The sequence below is a fragment of the Dermochelys coriacea genome, chromosome 11 (genome assembly GCF_009764565.3).
Source record: "Dermochelys coriacea isolate rDerCor1 chromosome 11, rDerCor1.pri.v4, whole genome shotgun sequence".
Taxonomy (NCBI): domain Eukaryota; kingdom Metazoa; phylum Chordata; order Testudines; family Dermochelyidae; genus Dermochelys; species Dermochelys coriacea.
The window spans coordinates 47,934,381-47,956,358 of NC_050078.2; the positions used below are offsets into that span (position 1 = coordinate 47,934,381).

The 21,978-nt window shown below is 39.7% G+C and overlaps 1 protein-coding gene across 5 annotated transcripts in view; it reads left to right on the plus strand.

Annotated features, from left to right (window-relative positions):
* Window positions 1-21,978, plus strand: part of PPP1R1C (protein phosphatase 1 regulatory inhibitor subunit 1C) — a 93,181-nt gene that overhangs the window by 26,811 nt on the left and 44,392 nt on the right. For 4 of the 5 annotated variants that reach the window (XM_043505439.1, XM_038422125.2, XM_038422128.2 and 1 more), the window contains exons 3-4: window positions 13,261-13,298; window positions 17,589-17,649. In XM_043505439.1, the coding sequence (XP_043361374.1) occupies window positions 13,261-13,298; window positions 17,589-17,649 (99 nt within the window). Of the gene's footprint in view, window positions 1-13,260; window positions 13,299-17,588; window positions 17,661-21,978 lie in introns of all 5 variants that reach the window. The other variant, XM_038422131.2, reaches the window with a different exon arrangement.

Below are 21,978 nucleotides of genomic sequence, written 5' to 3' on the forward strand. Positions count from 1 at the left end.
AGAATATACTCAATTTAACTAGTAAAATACCATCCAAGAGCCAGATTCTGTCACTTTTACTTTCACTGAGTCACAGATTCATAGATTTTTATGTGATTAGCTATAAAATTTAATTTAGTAATTACTGCATCAAGTCCAAGCAGTGAAATCAGTAGGAATAGTTGGGAATAAGGCACTAATCAATATGAGTAAAGGTGGAAAAATCTGGCCCTAAGTGTTTAGATTAGAGATAGTAAGAAACATAAGCTTATTTGCGGAGCTATAGCTCTAATATGTTTTATTGTATGTTTAGTATGATATACATTATGCTTTACAAAGATCAATAATGAAATGATTCAGTGAACTAGAATAATAGATGAATAATAGGTTAGGAGTAAATCCTTCTAAAAAGGCATGTACAAAACCATATAATAAATATATCCCAGAGAAAAAACTTGAAATGACAAGTCCATATATCTGCTAATTCATTAATTTAGTGCAAAGTTTAGGTATCTTTAAGGTTTATCTAGAGTTCAGACTCTAGAACACTGTGTCCAGGGTGGAGAGATCAGAACGCTGTAAAGAAACATTAAAACATCAAAGGGATTTTCAGTCTGACAGAAAGTTAGAAGGAAATTAACAGTAACAGTTGCTGGCTATATTCCATCTTCAGATATAAAAGTTATGGCATGCACAATATTTTTAATCAGAGCTGTGCCTTAATAGTGTTTATGAAGAGTTGGACAGAACTTCTTACAAAAAAGTGATTTAATCTAGGGGGTTCAAAAATATATTCAAAAATAAGCATGCCATTTATATAGGTGTTCTGCCAGTGAGCTGGCTTGATTAACTAAATGCTACAAAGCCCCTTGAAGAAACATTTTAAATTCAATAAATATAAAACTCATAGGGATGAATCTAGGGAAATGGAACCCTTGCACTTCTGTAGGCTTAGGGACTTAGGAACTTTTCTGTAGCAACCTTGTCAGTTTCATTTGACAAGAATGGAGTCCTTACAAGTTATTATCCAGCATCTGGGACACAAAACACTTCCTTACACTAGATGAAATCCTGACTATTGAAGTCAATGGCAAAGCTTCCATTGACTTTGGGGAAGCCAAGATTTCATTTATATGTATATGTTTATATTTTTTTCTCCTCGCACATGGGCAGGGAGCAGAGAATTCTTGTTTGTTTGTTTTTGTTTTGCTGATGCAGGCCTTAAGTGCCAGTCTCTGAAATATTTTCTTAAACTTTTCTAGGCGTTCAAGATGCAATAGGTGTTGGTACGGTGTTGGCATATGTGAAACATTGAGGGTCTATGATTAAACTTAACTTTTGTTGTGTTGGAAACAGGAAAAATATGTTTGTCTCCAAGTTGATATTTTTTCAGAGTGAAATAATTAGATGCAGCTATAAAACAACTCTCTGTTAGATATTGAAATGCACCTTCTGTACACAGTGACACCTTGTGGTTTTCTCATGGACTTCTCCCTTCTGTAAGTAACTCTCTGCACTGGACCAATTGCAAATTCTATGGGAGGAAATTTCTCTCTAAATTATGCCTGATGTTTCAATGAATTATTTAGCCTTGATAACTTATCTCTGCTAGTAAGACATTTTAAACTGCATCCTGCACAAAACGTGACATGTTAGAGACATTAAAAGAAAAACACTTTCACTTATTCATCACTCGCCAACTGAAAGGCAATTCCCTTTATTTCACACAAAGGGGAGATTGTGGTGCTTAAAGAACTGCTAAGAGGCTTTAAATTCAAATTAGCAATGTTTACATTATGATTTAAAGCCAATCTCTACATCAATTATTACAAAAGGAGATTTATTTTAAAATAGTGTCTTCCCGTGCCCCTTCTCAACCCCCCGAGTTGATCTCTTCCTCTCATAAGAATTACCAATCCTGTAATTGCTCCCGTATGACTGATTAGTGACTTTGTCAGGAGACTGCTCCTATATTTGAAAAATCTTCTAAAGATACAAGTTTTCCCAACAGTCTTTCTGAATGAGGCTCATTCTATTGTAATTAGAGCTGACCAAAAATTGGCAAAAAATAAAACTGAAAATGTTCCATCAATTGTTTTTGCCATTTTTTGTGAAAAATTTTGACTAACATTTTTGTTGCCATTTCAATTTTCTTTGTGCAGCTCCAATTCTGATGCACATCTGCTAAGAATCCTAGAAGACTCTATGACCCCAGTGTTCATAGTTTTAATAATCCCTAACACAAACTTTTTGCTGTCTTGGGCAGAGATGAAAATTTTTTTCCCCTTTCTTTCCTCTACTTTAGAGCCAAACTCTAGCCCTTCCCCCTCTGATCTAAAGTAAATTTAAAAACGTATATTTAAAATAATGAGCAGATTGAGGGGGTGAAACCCTGATCCTACCGAATAGGCCCGCCTTTTACCAAAGGTCTCTATCAGTTTAAAGAGATTAATAAGGGAAGAGTTGGATTAACAGCAGAAGGGATGGCAAAGAGGGCAAAAGAGGCCACCAGAAGATTCTCACCATTATATCACTGGGACTACTTGCATGAGTAAATGCTCACCAATGCCAGTAAGGATTGCTCAACATAAGTTCAGTGTGCAGGGTAGCAAAATGGATGCAACATGACAGCAAGTTCTTTCCTGTACCCGCGCATGTATGTGTGCGTGCTTCCTGACTGTGCATTTTTAAGAAACTCTTAATTTACAAAGTGGTTAGTAAAATGGGTGAAACACAGAAGTTGTCCCTATGCTGTAGAGTGCAATCTAGAGTGTCCAGGATGGCAGGTAGACTCTTGGGGTGGCATTAAATAGATGGCAAAGAAGCAGAGAGGAGAGTGAAAAAACCCAGGATCAAATGCTCATTTTAGTTACAGCAGCAGAAATCTGGGGTAATTCCACTGATTATAGGAATTATCCTGGATTTACTCCAGTGTAACAGATCAAAGTTTGCTCCATATGAGGAAGAATTAGAAGATGACAACAAAAAGCAGAGAAAGAAGATGACATTTTTGTGCCTATTATAATAAGTCATCTGTGTTATGTGGTAAAACTGGGGGCCTGATTCATCACTGTGATATTCCAGTTTTATGCCAGTGTAACTCCATTGATTTCCATGAGGTACACTAGAATAAAGCTGGAATAACACAGTGGTGAACCAGCCACTATGACTTCTTTCTTAGGGTCTAGTGTTATGAACAAATCATCGAGATTTGCTTTTGAGATGTAAGATGGCTCCATATTCCCTTGAGGAAAATTACAGTCTCAGTATGTACGTCTTAGGGGAATTTTGATTCTTGTAAATTATGAAAGAGGGTTTTGTTTCATGTCCAGAATTATTATGCAGTCGTCGCTGGCTCGCTAGGTATTGATGCCCCTCTTCTGCAGCCAGCACTCCTACCAAATTTTGTAGAGAGACTCACTCCGATGGTACTGTCTTTGCAGCAGACACTTGCATGTCTAGAGGAAATGGTTCTATTGTATTTTTTTGTTTTGTTTTAAAGTTAATTTTAAAAATTGCTATTTAATGGAATTTGTTCTAACAAAGGGCATAGCTGGTCCTGGTCGGCACTGCTAATGTTTACTTCTTAATGTCTGATGCCGCAAATGCAGAACTAGGCAAACATGATCAGGCTAATTTATCTGGAGGCAAAGCTTTTAAATGGGCAACCAGCTGATCCATCTGACCTATGGCATTCCTGGTGTTAATGGGTCTTAGAAACCACCTGGCGGGGATAAAGAGCCAGGAGGTTCTGGAGTTATATTCAGTACAAATTGAGGCTGTGCGGAGGTTGATTAGGTTTGGGGACACTTCAGCCAACTGTGTTTGGGCTGGTGTCAGTTGTGCAGAGTAATTTGTAAATATCAGAGCTAAATTAACAATACACATCCATTTCTCTCACGTACAGCCTGGAGAAGTGGAGATAGGCTAGGGAGATGAAATCTAGCCTCCAGCCTGGGATTTAGGGTATGAGATTGCAGTGCAGAGCCCCTCCATGCCACTTGATCTGTCCCAACTCAGATCCAAGGGTCCATCCCCTGGCCTGCCCCTGTGCAGCCCTCCTCAGTAGCTTATGGCAGACTTTCAATGGATGCCCCTTCCTCAGTGTTCAAGGAGTACGCTGGCACCATTACTTCGCAGGTCTTCCTGCAGGTGCCAAAAGTTTTTGCCTTATGGTAAGGTCCTATAGAAATTTAATAGAAAATTGTACCTTTTTTCAATCAGCTTTTGGACCATTCTACATTATTTAAGAGAGAATTCTATTCTTGGCATAGAATTCTATAAGATGGTAAAAACTGTGTAGAAAGAGTGTAATTCTCTGTGGGCCAGTAGCTGTGGTATTTCAGTTTTATGCTGAAATCAACCCCTTGAAATTACATTGACATAAAGCTGGAGAATCCTCTCCTACAAGTAGTAAATTCTGTAAAACACAGGTAAATGTCTGTGGGTTCAGGAGTGGGGTCTAGATTGAATACATTACTTTACAGCTGTGCCTAGATTTAATTCAAGTCATTAAGTATGTTTTAACTATTTTTATTTTAAGTAAGGCATTCAGAGGCCTTGGTACCTAATACATATAGAATATTTATTATTATTTCTTTTGGACAAGGCAGCCTAGTCACTAGCTTAGAAAATCCATGGCATGTAACTTTGTATTAGATTCTAGTGTCATGACTTTTTTAAAGGCCACAAACAGTGATTATTCAATTTATTAAAGCAATATTAATTAAGGCCCTGACCCTGGAAAATGATAAATCCTTGTGGAATCTCATTGGTTCCAGTGGGGCTAGGCAAAATGGGGGACTGACTTCTATAGGTTCTTTGCGCTAATCAGCCAACTTTAACACTGTTACTTACTCTGTTCTCTCAGACTAATGTTATTATGCTCTAGAAATCCCCTGTGCACACAGGGCATTGTTCCATACAGTCTCTCTTAGCCTGAACTCCAGGAGCTCCACTGGTGAAGGTGCCTGACTCAACACAGTACAGCAGGTTTCATATGCTACTAACCCTACCAACAGCACCATTGTAGAAGAAGCAAGGGCAGAATGGCCTGGGCTGGTGCTTCTCCTCTATATTTTTATTAATATTTCCTGTACAAATCATATTATTAGGGTTCCCTGTAAGACCAAGCAATAATTTAGATGCTGATTAGAGTATGAAATGCAGTGGAACTGTAAAATTCTTACTCTCTTGTCAGCCCTAGAATAAAGGAGGAAAAATCTGCCTCCAGCTACACTTACCCTGGCAGCTGGAATATTGTAGTTTAATGAGGCACTTTTGCAGTGCAGAGGTTTACAGAGGCACACACTAATGCTCAGCAGGATTTGCCATATTTCTTAGTAATTAAATGAAATTACGTACGCCTCAGCAGCAGAGTTTTCCTGGAGAGACATAGACAAAAGGAAACCAGACAATTCACGTTGTCAAAGTGTTTCACATCTTTGCCTGACTAGATATTTTTCAATTTCTTAGCTCAATCTTGCAACAAGATACCTTGAGAAGTGGTTAGAGCAGCATGGTTAGAAGCAGAGAATGTAACATTTTTGAAATTGGCTTGATTTTTTTTTGTATGGAAAATAAAGGCCGTTTTGGGGGAAGAAAATAAATAATACTAAGACACTGAATTTCTAAGCTACATTCCATCTGAAATGCTTTCTGAACACCAGTTAATGTAGCTGCATAACATCCCCTTGAAACAGGTAGGTAAGTATCACTCATTTTATTGAGGAGGAAACTGAGACACACAAAGGAAACCAACATTTTCAGAAAACTGCACATTCATTGGCTCTGATAGGTGACACAAGAAATTGCTAGATATATCAGAAACTGCTCATTTGCTAATGCAGTTACTGAGATTGAATATTTAACTGCAGCTATTGTCTGTACAATTTAGGTGCACAATTGCAGATGCAGTTTTCTGAAAACGTGGGCCTAAGGGACTTTCATAAGGTTACACAGAAAATCCAAACAGAGCATGTCAACAGAGTGCCTGAATCTAGGCCTTCCATGTACCCTAGTGAGAAAGGCTTCCTTTGTCTCATTGACATCCCAAGATGGTCATGCTGACATAAAGAACTAAGAAGAACTAAATCTTTTTTTTTCCACCTAAGAAAATGATAAAATTTCAGCACAAGTCAAATTCACAGACATCAGCATTTGGTCCATTTATTTCACATAAAAAATAATCAATTCATATTTGCTGATAGACATGGCATTATTTTGCTACAGAGAAATTTTGACAAGTGAATACTAATGAAACAAAACTGGTTGAACGAGTTTCCAGGAGCAGTAACGTTTGATTTCTCACTAGTTTAAGATTTAAAATCCCTTCCAATGTAATGTTTCACATAATGAGCCACATTCCTGGCTCTGTTCCACCTGCTTTGCTTGTTCCAGTGCCACAAAGTAGCAGAGCTGGCGCTAGGCCTAAGCAGAGTATACAATTGCTTAGGGCCCTGAGCAGCTCAAGGGGGCCCCCTATTAATTATTAGTGTGTGTTGTGTGTGTATATGGGGGAGAGGGTATTTCTGCTCAGGGCCCCCAGTGGGCTAGCACTGGCACTGCAAAGAAGCCAGAAACCTTCCAGCTGATAATTCCCCCAGTCCTATTGAAAAGCGGGCATATCTGGAGGAGTATCAAAGGATGACACCACAGACTGGTGGCTGAGCCTCTTGTCTATGTAGCAGTGGAGGGATGTGTGTGTGTAAAAAGGACTTGAGGGATGCTCCAGACCATTAGCACCATATCCACTGTGCACCCAAACCAGCCATCAGCTATCCAGATCCATTTCCCTGGGGCTCCGTCACCTTGTTTAGCTCCACTGTATCTTCTCTTGCAGTAGTAGTGTATGCAGGCACTTCTCACTGTCTGGAGAGCGAAAAGGAAAAAGCCAAGCCCAAAATGGAATAGTGCAGTAGGAATGCAGCTGCTTTGGAAGCAAATAGATGGACGATTGGAGCTGCTCAGAAAATTTGACCTTTTAGTCAAAACAAAAACAAAAAACAAAAAATTTCAGCCAAAAAGTGAAAGGTTTTGTTTTTTCAGCCTAAAACTACTTTTCAGTTTATGGTTTTTCAATAACAAAACTACCTTTTCCAAATAAAGCAGAAACGTTTAATCAACTTTTTGGAGGTCAAAACCCAATTTTCCATATAAAAACAGTTTCAACAGAATTTTTTTCAACAAGTCCTACTGACTAAACTGGTGAAATAACTAATTTATTTTGGAGTAAAAAATGTAGGTCTTGCTTCTGAGGATTAGGTTTCTGAGTGCCATTAAGATCGAGTTGCATTTGATCAAAGTAATGAATACATACTCAGCTTGTGAAGAATTTACATTTATTTTGTTCTTTATAAGTTAAGCCCTGTTTTCCTGTAATACTAATGCTGTCCTCTAAACATCACATGAAATCAATGTTCAGGGTTCTTTGCTCAGACCCATATTCCCCTCTCTCCCTGTTTCTGCTAGAAAATTGGGTGCGAAATGTTTTTACAAGGTAAAAATGAATGGAAGTAGCACTTTCCCTTTTCAAAGTAGCACTTTCTCTCATTTTGGATGGTCTGTCTCTTTAAATGAGAGAAAGAAGCACAAAGTGACAATGACTTTTTTTCTTGTGGGGAGAGAAATTAGAAAGTGACCGCAAGTGCTTTATTTTCCACTTTGTTTCACTCTTTCACTCCTTTCCCTTTTCTAAAGGGAAAAGGGTGTTGAAATTAAAGAAGGAAGAGAGTATGATTTTAGTCTCCAAAGTAAAACAAATGAACCCAACCAAAATTAAATGAAAATTTTTGAAATATAAAAATTGTTCACTGGGGGGGGGCGGAAAAAACAGTTTCAACCAGCTCAGCTCCTGAGTCCCAGTCCAGTGCCATAACAGCAGTATCCGTCCTCGCTGCTATTTTATAAACAGTTGGGCTGCCCAGGCTGAACCCAGGGCAGAAATTGATCCTTTGTTGTACAGAAATATTGCAAGGGGCAAGGTTGCCGGGAGAGTCTAGTGTGACCTGATTGTGCCTCCTAGTGGAGTAGAGTGAACTGCAGGTTTTTTTCTGAGCACACACACACATTTCTCAGCAATTATACCTGCCACTCACCGAGCTTTTTCTGTGCTGGCAGCTGCTCTCTGCATAGGGTGACCAGACAGCAAATGTGCAAAATTGGGACGGGGTGGGGGATAATAGGCGCCTACATAAGACAAAGCCCCAAATATCGGGACTGTCCCTATAAATCGGGACATCTGGTCACCCTATCTCTGCAACCTGTTCTGCCTTCCATGTTTATGAGTGAAAACTGGAGCAGAGGTTTTTATTTGTTCTTATGACTGGAGGAGGAAGAAGATTACTTAGTCAGACGAGATATGATTTTGCAGGATGACTCCATTGGGGAGCCCAGTGGTGAGATCAGAGGCCAAGTCATTTATAATATGTCACCTCATGCCCTGCAGAGTCGCCGTGAGTGCATTAAGTCTATCCAATGAAAGAAAAGGGAAGGGAGGCAGATGTGTAATGCTCATGTTTCCTGTCTCCATTCTCATTCTAGAGACCACATTGCTCTCTGCACAGTATGGTCATGTTTCTTCGCAAAACTAATAGGGATTTGCTGGGAAACTGATAATCAAATAATGCTGTGGTCATTCTGACTGCCACCCAGAGCATGGCCAGCTTCTGACCTCTCTTATAACTGCATGATGATGTGGGTATGAGGATATGTCTGTGCTAACAAGCATTAGAAATTGATCTGCTCTGAAGGACTTTCAGTAAAAGAATTCCCCAGTGTGTCTCCCTCCACCTTGCAGAAATTTCACTGAGTCAAATTTTGCAGCTTTCCCTCAAATGCCTGTGAAAGTGAGTGGGAGTTTGCAATGAGCAAGACTATGATTCTGAAATGAGATCTGGGCGTCCAGAGTCCTGCATCTGGCTGTACCCTCCCTTGATTTCAATGGAGCTTCACAAAAATGCAGAGATCTACCTCCATGAATCTCACTTCAGGATCAGGCCTTATGTAATACTGTTATTTATATAGATAGACTGATAAAAGTGCCCATGCCAGGGCTTCAGGTTCGAGCCCTGGGTTTATAAAAATGGAACACTGCTCCTTCTGAAACCACTGAGCAAAGTGAAGCTCTATATTTGAAGTAGCAGCCGTGTTAGTCTGCATTCGCAAAAAGAAAAGGAGTACTTGTGGCACCTTAGAGACTAACAAATTTATTTGAGCATAAGCTTTCGTGAGCTACAGCTCACTTCATTAGATGCATCCGATGAAGTGAGCTGTAGCTCTTGAAAGCTTATGCTCAAATAAATTTGTTAGTCTCTAAGGTGCCACAAGTACTCCTTTTCTTTTTGCCTATATTTGAAGTCTTTGTTTACTCTGCCAGAGGCTGAGCTTTACTTAACTCAAATGAATTTAGAATCCCTTGAGCTTCAAATGTTATTGAAACATTGTAGCTAAGAGTCGACAAACTCTTTCCACCTTTCCTCAGCACAGGTGTGGTAAAATCAAATCAAACCTTCACCATTAATTTAGAGTGCATTCGCCTTAAAATATCTTGGGTACATACAGGTCTGTTCCCAGCTATCCAAATCCATTTCTAATATGCCATATTAAAATCCAGTATGGAAAAATGTCATATGTTCAGATTTAAAATGTAATAAAATGATGTTTAGTTGTATGATGGAAGAACATGGACTGACATAAAAAATACTTAAAAATAACAGAGTGCGATGGAATCTGTAAGGGAAATTATATCAGGTGTAAATAGCCTGAATTTCAATTCCTAAAAGCCTGGCCAAAATGATTTTCATTCTTAATGAGGTAATTGTCAGGGTATTAAATGTGAGTCCAAATAAATGTCTTTTTTTGTATTATCATAACAGACTTTGGGTGTAATCCTGGCGAGATTGTAGTTTTGTCATTAACCTCAGCGGGGCCAGGATTTCACCTTTCATTATTAATGAGCTCCAATATTTATGATTTGTTTTAAATCATTTCTTGAACTCTCTCAAGGGGAGAGAGCACGCAAAGACCAATTTAGTAATGATATCAAGCTACCCACTCTTAACTGAGTTCATGGGGATTTAGCAATGAATATCAAGTCACCATAACAACCCACAGTATATTAAATTCTGTCATTCACTTGGCTTTTTATTAAGGAGACTAAGAAATGTCTGGTTCAGTTAGTTCACAAAGATCATACTCTTCCCCCTCCTGCCTGCCTTTTCTTCCATTTCTCTAATGACTCGGGTCTTTTCTACATGAAGGAATTTCCTGACAGAACTATACCAGCATAATTATACTATTATATAGTTATACCAGTAAAACTCATCACGTAGACACTCTTAATTGGGAATACAAGTGCCTTTTTCCCAATACAGCTTATATTGCTTTCAAAGCGACATAAGCTAACTCAGAAAAAGGCACTCGTTCTTAAATCAAATTGTCTACCTGGGGGGTTACATGTAGGTATAACTATAGCACTATAATTACACTGGTATACTTCTGCTGGTTAATTTCCCCACATAGATTAGCCCTCAGTTGCTCACTCACTCCACTTCACTCTCCACTCCTTTGCCCTTCTTTCTCACCAAAAAAACTCCATCCTTTCACCCATGGCTCACTCCTACCATCCACTTCCTCTGCCCCTAGTGTCATGCAGCTGAACTCATTTGTGGGAAATCCTGGGACAATGTCGACACCAGGCTGCATGTTGACCAGGCCTTATCTGCTCATCCCTTTACTACCTCTACTATACATTTGTTTTCCCCTTCTTCAGTTCTTCCGTATTCCTTGCCAAACAGCTCCATTTCTCCATCTGCATTCATCCTTCTCCCACAACTCCAGCCTCTTTTCTATATCTTCAGCATCCCCATAATACCTTCTGCCCCATCCTTCCTCTCTGAGTAAGATCTCACTGACTGAGATTGACCAGATCAATTGTAACTTCTCTTTTCCCCGCCCCCTTCTTTCTCCCTTACACAAAGGCTAAAGTTTATGGTCTACTCTCTTCCACCAAATTGTCCGTCTGTCCCATTGATTCAATTCCTCCTGGCAAATAATCTCCATCACCACTGCCTCTCCAACCATGGCTCCCTCTCCTTTCTTCCTTTCACCTCTCAACTCATTGAATGCACTGGTTGCAGCTGCTTCCCCAAGTCTGTCTCCTTTAACTCTAAGCTGGAGCCCCTCATTTCTGTGTCCTGATCTCCCCACTCTATTGAAATTGCAAATACAATCAGGTCATATGATTTCAGTGACTTAATTAAAAAGTAATCAAATGGATTTTGTTCATTCCCACATTTTCACAGAGGTGCTGTGCTGGAAATTTGGTGCTGATTGCATTATAGCAACTATGTGTTTTTTTCTAAACCCAAACAGGGTCAAATCCTGTTCATATTACTAACTTCAGTGTAAATGCTGCTGTGAGTAAGGTGAACAGGCTAGTTTAGCAGCAGTGTCCATTGCTGATAGGTGTAATGTGACCCTGCTGAAAAGAACTGCAAAAGTGCAGGCTCTGTTGATTAGAGCTGTGCAAACCTTAAGTGATGAAACTTGAAACCAGACAAAATTTTACTGGTTTCAGGTTTTGTTCCCAGCCCAAGGCTCAGCTCAAGATTTGTTGCGAAATTCACAATCCTGAGCAGATTTAAGATGGAATGTCACCAAACTCAGCTTTCACTGACCTTTGTTCTGAGCTTTGGCTTCATTCAAACTCTAGCTCAAAATGAAACACAGGGTCCTGATCATGAAATTCCCTTGACAAATTCCCATTGAAATCTCTCACCCACAGAAAGCATTAATGATTTCCTATTTAGTGCTTTCAGTCTTTAGCTCTCCAAGTGCTTTACGAAGAAGTGTAAGTATCACTATCCCCATGAGTCTATGAGTCTATGATTTTATAGATATGTAACTGAAAAATAACTTATCCTAGGTCACGCGACAGGCCACTGGCAGGAACAGGCACCACATGAATCTGAGCCTCGCGCCCTATCTGCTGGCCCAAGGCTCCCTCCTTCTTTAGTAATGAACTCTAATATTTAGGGCCTGCTTTAATTCATCCTTTATACACTGGAATATCAGTACTTTTAATGCATGTCTTATAAAGTCATATGTAGAGGAATTGCAATTAATCAGTTAATGTTTGTGCAGTTCTCAGATACCAAAGAGATGAGCAACATAGAAAACATTAAAAAAATAATTAAATAAATAAATTCTTCCTGGCTCTGATACAATAATCTCTCTCTCTCACACACACACACACACTGGGCCCTATTTTCTCTTCAGGTGCACATGCACAAATTCACCAGACTTTAGTGGGAACTGCACAGCATTTTAGGATGGGAGATCTTAGGGTGGGGCCCATGTGTTTTGATGATGAGAGATTTGTCGCACTCTATTTTAGTGTCACTTTATTTTAGAGCTCTGTAATTATGTGGCATCAAAGGTCTTGCCCAGTAGATAGTGTAGTAATTGGAAAATCATCCTTGACCATTAACAACATGCAAGTTGTGACAATAGAAAGGTAATTAATTCTTATGCAACAGGGCATAAACTGATTGCAACTAAGTGATAGGAAGCAATTGACCTCCTATCCCATGTACAACATTGCACAGTGTAACAGATAAATTGTAGGAGGTATTTACTTTCTTTAGAAGTACTAAATTTAGGTCATTGATGGAGGCCGTGTATACCATGTAAATTAAGCAACGGCACTATGTAATAACAAGAAACACTCCTTGGTCACTTCTGACCCTAAACATGTGTGCTGTCATGAAACTTTTAAACTGTAAATTTAGAAATAATTATATTAGAATTGCTAATTTTATGTATAATTATAAGGTACTCTTCAGTGATGTCATCTTGCTGTTATATTAATAATTTAACAGCTTGTAGTTGGTATTAATGATTATTAATTAATTTCTAGTTGTGCCCATAAACTACTAGGTGTTTTGCAAACATAAAAGAAGGTGAAGTTCCTGTCCCAAGGACTTACAATCTAAGGGACAGATTTTTCAAAAGAGCTCATTGCCTAGTGTTCTGAAGAGGAGCTGTTGAGTTCTGAGCACTTCTGGAAATCTGGCCAAAGCACTTATATGTTTAAAGGGTGTTGATCTCTTTGGCCTACAGGACAGACAAAGGTTAAGGGAAAGCTGTAAATCAGTGGAGTTATTCCTTATTTACAGTGGAAATACCGTTGAGATCAGAATACGGTCCACAATATTTACCCTGGAAAAAACAAGTTTTTGGTACTCCTTTTTCTCTAATTGAATCTTTTCCGTTTTATAGAAATAGATGAGAAGAGAAAGAACAACTCACAAGGAGAAGTAAGTTAGTTACATTTTTTAAATAGTGGGCTATTGTTTCAACTATTTTGAAATATATTAATTCTTGCTTTGCTGGTTTATACAATTGTTTATATTATCAGGCTTCCGTAACTGACACAGCTTGTCATGGATGAAGCTTCTAGATAAATGGCTTTGTACAAATACCTGTTGCTCCTTTAGTTCTGGTCAGTTTCTCTATTAGTCTCTATTCAGGTTAATGAGCACAGCAAACGCCATTCATTAGTACAGGGGAGATTAGGGATTGCAAGCTTCCTTTCTAATTCTGTACGAGGGCCAGAACTAGTGCTCATTGAAAGCAATTAGTCTTTCCATTGACTTCAGTGAATATTATCTCAAGTATTAAGTTTGCAATGAAGTCTAAGGTTTGTTCCTCCAGTCCCATCTCTTTTGCCCCCAAACTCTCCTCTTGATCTCTTTCTCTTGTTATGGTGTTTTAAGGAAGCAAGCACAGCTTTAAATAGCAAAGGCAGTATTGTTTCAGACTTAGATCCAAATACAGACTTCTGAAGCCTTGCTGTGGTGAGGATCAACAGCATGTCACACACTGGTGTAAATAGCTCTCTTTGAATACAACAAATGTTTTATTCATAAACAGCATCTTTCCATCCATTATGATACAACAGGATAATAGTATTGGCCATATTTATGTGAAAGTGTTTTTCCTAAGAGCCAACTTAAATTAATGGCTGTTGAAAGACTAGATCTGTTAGAAAATACAATCTCAAACACCCAGAGAAATACAAAGAGGCCTTTCAAGTGAATACTTAAGGATGAATTTCCATGACATCACTATGATAAAAAACAATAGGAAATTGATAAGATCAAAGAATAGTTCTCTTAGGCCTGGTCTACCCGGTTTTTGTACCTTTATAATTGTTTTGGTCTGTGATGTGACATTTTATGAAAATAGATATACCTTGTACAACTCCTAATATAGATGTAGTTATGCCATTTAAAGGGGGCTTATACCAATATAGCTTAGTCCCCTTTCTATACAGAATAAAATAGATGGGTATAGACACTTTTATACCAGTATAATTACATCCACACAATAACTTTAGCTATTCAGGTATAATTACATATTAGTTAGATACTGGTATAGTACAATCTTTGAGTGTAGACAAGGCCATAGTGTCAGCAGAATTCCCTCACATCAAGCCCAACAAAAAGCATGTAATTTGAATGTTTAAACTATTTATTATTTTAGGAGAGTTTCAATAAGAACATTAAGTACAGGTATACTGGGTCAGACCAATGGTCCTTCTTCCAACAGTGGCCAATGCCAGATGATTCAGAGGGGATGAACAAAATAGGACAACTATTGAGTGATGCATCCCCTGTTGTCCAGTCCCAGCTTCTAGCAGTCAGGGGCTTAAGGAAATCCAAAGCATGGGATTGCATCCCTGATTATCTTGACTAATAGCCATTGCTGGACCTATCCTCCATGAACTTATCTAATTCTTTTTTTAATCCAGTTATACTTTTATCCTTCACAACTTCCCTGGCAATGAGTTTGATTGTACATTGTGTGAAGAAATGCTGCCTTTTGTTTGTTTTAAACCTGCTGCCTCTTAATTTCATTGAATGACCTCTGATTCTTGTGTTATGCAAAGGGGTAAATAATACTTCCTTATTCACTGTGTTCACACCATTCATGATTTTAGAGACTTCTATCATATTGCCCCTTAGTCGTCTCTTTTCCAAGATGAAGAGTCCCAATCTTTTAAATCTCTCCTCATATGGAAGTTGTTCCATACCCCTAATCATTTTCATTGCCCTTTTCTGTACCTTTTCCAATTCTAATATATCTTTTTTGAGATGAGACAACCAGAATTGCACACAGTATTCAAGGTGTGGGCGTACCATGGATTTATATGGTAGCATTATCATATTTACTGTGTTTTTATCTATCCCTTTCCTAAAGGTTCCTATCATTCTGTTAGATTTTTTGACTGCCACTTCACATTGAGTAGATGTTTTTAGAGAACTATTCACCATGACTCCAAGATTTTTCCTGAGTGGTAACAGCTAAATTGGACCCCATCATTTTGTATGTATAATTGGGATAATATTTTCCAATGTGCATTACTTTGCATTTCTCAACACAGAATTTAATCTGCCATTTTGTTGGCCAGTCATCCAGTGACAATCTTTTGGAAAAAAGAAGTCTCATCAGTTTGTTTGTATGCTTTTATGAATGTCAGTATTTCTTTAGTTATTCTAGAATTGAACGCATGAACATAACTTTTTTGGAGGCTTTTTTCTTTTGGATTATCACTTCTGCTATTTATTTATTTATTTATTTGGTTGCACTGTGTCTTTTACTGAATGATGATGAAAATAAATCTTTCATTCTTTCAATTCATGTAAAGATATATTTCCCATATGGGTATCAATTTTACATGGAATGTTAGTTGTATAAGCTATTTTATTTTAATGCTGAAAAACACGTCTTTATATCCAGTCTTGGTTTAAAACAAAGTTGGGCCTATTTTACCCAGGAACCAAAAGAACTGCACCTGAGGCTTTGTCTATACTATCGCAGTAAGTTGACGCAAGTTATGGGTCTGATGAGGTTCAACAAGGACAAATGCAGAGTCCTGCACTTAAGATGGAAGAATCCCATGCACCACTACAGACTAGAGACTGAATGGCTGGGCAGCAGTTCTGCAGAAAAAGACCTGGGGTTACAATGGACGAGAAGCTGGATATGAGTCAACAGTGTGCCGTTGTTTCCAAGAAGGCCAATGGCATTTTGAGTTGTATAAGTAGGGGCATTGCCAGCAGATTGAGGGACATGATCGTTCCCCTCTATTCAGCATTGGTGAGGCCTCATCTGGAGTACTGTGTCCAGTTTTGGGTCCCACACTACAAGAAGGATGTGGAAAAATTAGAAAGACTCCAGTGGAGGGCAACAAAAATGATTAGGGGACTGGAACACATGACTTATGAGGAGAGGCTGAGGGAACTGGGATTGTTTAGTCTGCGGAAGAGAAGAATGAGGGGGGATTTGATAGCTGCTTTCAACTACCTGAAAGGGGGTTCCAAAGAGGATGGATCTAGACTGTTCTCAGTGGTAGCAGATGACAGAACGAGGAGTAATGGTCTCAAGTTGCAGTGGGGGAGGTTTAGGTTGGATATTAGGAAAAACTTTTTCACTAGGAGGGTGGTGAAACACTGGAATGCGTTACCTAGGGAGGTGGTGGAATCTCCTTCCTTAGACGTTTTTAAGGTCAGGCTTGACAAAGCCGTGGCTGGGATGATTTAGTTGGGAACTGGTCCTGCTTTGAGCAGGGGGTTGGACTAGATGACCTCCTGAGGGCCCTTCCAACCCTGATATTCTGATTCTATGTGGCATAGGTTGACTTACCGTAGTGTCTACACCGTGTTGTGTAGACCGAAGGTGCTCTTCTGTCGACTTCCCTTACTCTTCTCGTAGAGATGGAGTATTGGAGTCGACCAGAGAGTGCTCTGACATCGGTTTAGTGGGTCTTCACTAGATCTGCTAAATTGACACCTACTGCATCCATCGCAGCAGTGCCAATCTATCGGTAAGTGTCGACAAGTCCTTAGACACAACTCTTTGTATCTAATCATAGCTTTTCATATAAGTAGGTGGCATCCCAGGAATTGGGATCTGATTCATACAACATGCCTTCTTTATGAAGAACTCTTATCATAGATACAGTTACCCTTGTGAATTCTGAGCAATTGTAAGGTATAAAGATGCATTAGTTCTGGATATCAACGCAGCCTACAAAGTTTGTATGTGTAGGTGGGTATGTATTCAGATTCTGGGGACTACTTCAGACCCATATCTACTGTAGGGTTGGCTGAAATCAGGTGAAAGGGGAACAATATATATTCCGCAAGGCAAGAAAAGTGTTCCCAGAATTGCAAATCTCCCAGTTAGTTTTTCAAGCAACATGGATATTTCTCTATCAGAAGTGCAGATGCCTTATTCAAGAGGGCGTGCTACATGAAATATTACTGTAACACATGTGAAGCATATCCAGAATAACCACACCATCATATTAGATAATAATTATTTGGATTGTCTACCACTGACTGGAGCAGAACTAATAGGAACTCAGAGGGAAAACAGGGCTATGTGAGCAATACAAGCCATGTTAAGAAAAGAAGGAATGTAGAAAGACTGCATATCTGATAACTAGCAGACTTGATTTCCCCTCCCCTTCCCTCACCCCACCAGGAAATGGTATGACACTTTCTTTCTATGTTTATTAAACCTCTTTCTCTTATTCCTAGTCACAGAACGCCTCCCCTAAGCAGAGGAAGCAGAGTGTGTACGCTCCTCCTGCCATCAAAGGTACTGTTCAGGTACTGTTTCTCATTATGCTAATGCATGTTTTGTTTCTGCCCACTGATTTTCCACCATCTCCCTAGAATAAAAATCAACAACTAGATAAACAATGAGTATATCTGCCCATGGATAACTCAACCCAGGAATGGTTGGTTGCTTTAATTCTTATATACCTGTGCATCTTATCTATGCATTTTCATACTTTGAATTAATTTCCCTCCACTTTTTCCTCTTGAGGGAAGTTCGTATTAGATACTGTGTAAAAAAAGGTGTATGCGAAAGATCAGTTTCTGTATTTCCTCATGATGATATTGGTTGCCATCGGCACACCAGCTTTAATAGCCTCTTGGGGTATCAGGTATGTTTAGAAGCTAGAGTTGCTTACTCATTCTTTAAGATAGATGTAGGAATGGCTAACTTCTATTGAGATCCTCACTGCAGAGTGACAGACTTTCTAGTTTAAAATTATATGGTTTTCTCTGAGATAGAAGAGCTCACAGCTGGGCTGAAATGGTTTGTAAATAAAACAAAGCAAAACACCACACCTCCGCAAAGTTATCCCTAAACACTACAGCCAGATTCTGCTCCCAGCCACATCACTGTGAACCTGAACAACTTATCAGGCAAATGAATTACTTGAATGTGAACCAGGATCTTTTTAGTTCATGGACGCAAAGTCTACACAGGGGAGTTACAGTGCAGCACTTTGGTGTGCACTGCTCTTCACACCCGAGTAGTCCAAACTGTGGGGCAGCATAGAGTCATAGAACCATAGGGATAGAAGGGACTGCAAGGTCATCTAGTCTAACCTCCTGCCAAGATGCAAGATTTGTTGTGTCTCAACCATCCAAAGACAGATGGTTATCCAGCTTTCCTTTGAAAACCTCGAGTGAAGGAGCTTCCATGACCTTCCTGTTCCATTGTCCTATTGTTCTTACAGTTAGGAACTTTTTCCTGAGATTTAATCTACATCTGCTGTGCTGTACTTTGAACCCACTGCCTCTTGTTCTGCCTCTGTGGCAACAGCAAACATCTGTTCTCCATCTTTTTTATAACAATCTTTCAAGTATTTGAATACTGTTTTCATGTTCCCCCGTAATCGCTTCTTTTCCAAACGCCTCTTTTCCAGTTCTTCAACCTTTGCTCGTATGGCTTGCATTCTGTCCCTTTGATCATCTTTGTTGCTTGCCTCTGGAGCCTTTCCAGTTTCTTCACATCCTTTCTATATATTGGTGACCAAAACTGAAGACAGAACTCTAGCTGCAGCCTAACCAGCGCCAAGTAGAGTGGTACTATCACCTCCCATGACTTGCATGCTATGCTTCTGTTAATGCAACCTAAAATTGCATTTGCTTTTTTTTTTTGTAACAGCATCGCATTGTTGACCCTTGTAGAGGTTGTGATCCATCACAATTCCCAGATCCTTCTCAGCAGTGCTGCTGTCAAGCCAATTATCCCCCATTCTGTATTTGTGCATTTGGTTTTTCTTCCCTAAGTGTAGCACTTTACATTTGCAAAAAGAAAAGGAGTACTTGTGGCACCTTAGAGATTAACAAATTTATTTGAGCATAAGCTTTCGTGAGCTACAGCTCACTTCATCGGATTTGTCTTTATTGAATTTCATTTTATTGTCAATAGCCCAGTTCTTCAATTTGTCAAGATCCCTTTGAATTTTACCTCTATCTTCCAAAGTGTTTGCAACCTCCTCCCTCCCGAGCATTGTGTCATTTGCAAATGTGATCAGTATGCTCTCTATTCCTACATCCAGGTCATTAATAAAGATATTAAATAACACCGGACCCAAAACAGATCCCTGTGCAACCCCTCTTGAGATACCCTCCAATCCGATATCATTCCATTGATAGTTATTTGTTTGCAGTTGTTTAACCAATTATGTATCCACTTAATGGTAGTTCCACAGAGCCTGCATTTCTCCAGCTTACTTATCAGAATGTCACATGGGACTATGTCAAAAGCCTTGCTAAAGTCCAAGTATATTAGGTTCACTGCATCCCCCCATCCACCAAACCAGTTACTCTACCAAAGATGGAAATCCAGCTGGTTTGGCGTGATTTGGAAATCCATGCTGGCTGTTAGTGATTACCCCTTCATCCTCCAGATATTCCCAAATTGAATGTTTTATACATTGCTCTAATAGCTTCCCAGGTATTGAGGTCAGGCTGACCGGTCTTTACTTCCCCGGCTCCTCCTTTTGTAGGATCCCTTCTTGTTGTCTGTAACACTGACTGATTGCCATCTGTAACTCATTCTTTGTCTTGGCTTTCCTGAGTTTGTCCCAACACACTTGCACTACTCCCATGTATACTTTCTTGGTGACATGCCCCTCCTTCTATTTCCTGTATGTATCCTTTTAGGCTTTTAGATAGCTAAAAATCTGCTTGTGCAGGCACATTGGCCTCCTGTGGCTCTTGTCTTGCCTCTGCATGGGAATAGCTTGATGTTGAGCCTCTAATATTACATCTTTTAGGAACTGCCAGCCCCCTTCAACTCCTTTTCTTCCTAATTGGTCTTTCCATGCCTATTATTTCTCTGAGCTGGTTGAAATCTGCCTTTTTGAAGTCCAGTGTCCTTGTTTTGCTGTTTCATGTCCTCTTTTCCATAGGATCTTGAGTTCCATCAGATCATGATCCCTTCCTCCCAAGTTCCTGACCACCTTCACACTTCACATTTGCAACTAATTCATCTCTGTTGGTCAATACCAGATCCAAAATGGATGACCCCAAGTTGTTTCCTCAGCTTTCTGAATCAGAAAATTGTCTCCTACACATGCTGAGAACTTGCAGCACAAATTATGTTTTGCTGTGATAGTTTTCAACAGATATCGGAGAAGTTAAATTTCCCCATTAATACTAGCTCATGTGTGTTAGAGAATCTTGTGTTACCTGCTTGTGAATGCCTCATCCACTTCCTTTTCTTGATTTGGTGGTCTATAATAGACCCCCACCATAACATCTCTACTACTATTCTCTCTTTTTATCCTCACCCTAAGCTCTCAGTAGGTCTGCCACTCACTTCCTCTTGGACCTGAGAGCAAGTGTATACATTCTTGACAGACAGCATGACACCTCCTCCTTTTCCCCATACTTATTCTTCTGGAACAAACTATATCCCTCAATGCTGGTACTTCAATCATGTAAGTAGTCATATTAAGTCATAATTGTCTTCATATATCACAGCTATTTTACAGGCTGTCTTGTTGCTTTTCTTCTTGCCTTTTTAATGCAGTTGTGGTTTCTAGTCCCTTTTCAAGAATTTAGCTCCTTCCCCTTGATGTTATTGCTTGAGCCTAGATGCATATTGGCTGGATTTTTGTCACCATCCCCCATAAGACCTAGTTATAGCTCTTCTTATCAGGTTAGCCAGATAATGTCCAAATATGCCCTTCCCAGTATTTGATAGATGGAGCCCATCCCAGCACAGTAATCCTCTTTCCTGGAACATCAGCTCATTGTTGAAGACACCAATGCCCTCTCACCAGTGCCACCTGTGTAGTCATGCTTTTACTTCCATGCTTTAATAGTCCCTGCCCAGGCCTTTTCCTTCAACAGGGAGCATGGATGAGAACACCACTTGTGCCCCAAACTCTTTTATCCTTCTTCTCAGAACCATGTAATCTGTAGTGAACTGCTTAAGGTCATTTTTGGCAGTATTGTTGGTACTCCTATGGATAAGTAGGAAGTGGTAGTGGTCTGAGGGCTTGATGAGTCTTGGCAGACTCTCCGTCACATTCTGAATTCTAGCTCCAAGCAAGCAGCACACTTTTCAGGATTCCCGGTCTGGATGGCAGATTGATAACTCTGTCCCCTTTAGGTGGGAGTCCCTGCCCACCACCACACTTCTCCTCCTCTTGGGAGTGGTGGTCATGGAACTCCCATTCCTAGGACAATGCATCCCATGCTGTCTGGTTGACAGATTCTCCTTCTGATCCCTTGCCTCAGATGACTCTTCCAAGACGTTCTCAGCAGTAGTACCTGTGCAGAGAGCCTGAAAGCAGGTGCTTACCTCTATCTGTGTTGGGGGTTTACTGATTATCTTCCTCCTTCTTCTGGAGGTCATGCGCTGCCAATTTTCTTTCCTGTTCTTCATTCCCTCCTCCCCCCTCCCCCCGCACTGCCCTCTCTGATTCTTTGGCACGCTCTACTCAGAGTACCAAATCCTGACTTCTGTCCTGGAAGTCTTCGTTTTCTCTGATGCAATGCAGGGTTGAGACTTGAACCTCCAGTCCTTTAACCTTTCTTCCAGTACAGAGACCCGCTTGCACTTTGTACGGATCAAGTCGCTTCTATCAGGAGAAAGACAAACATGGCACATCCT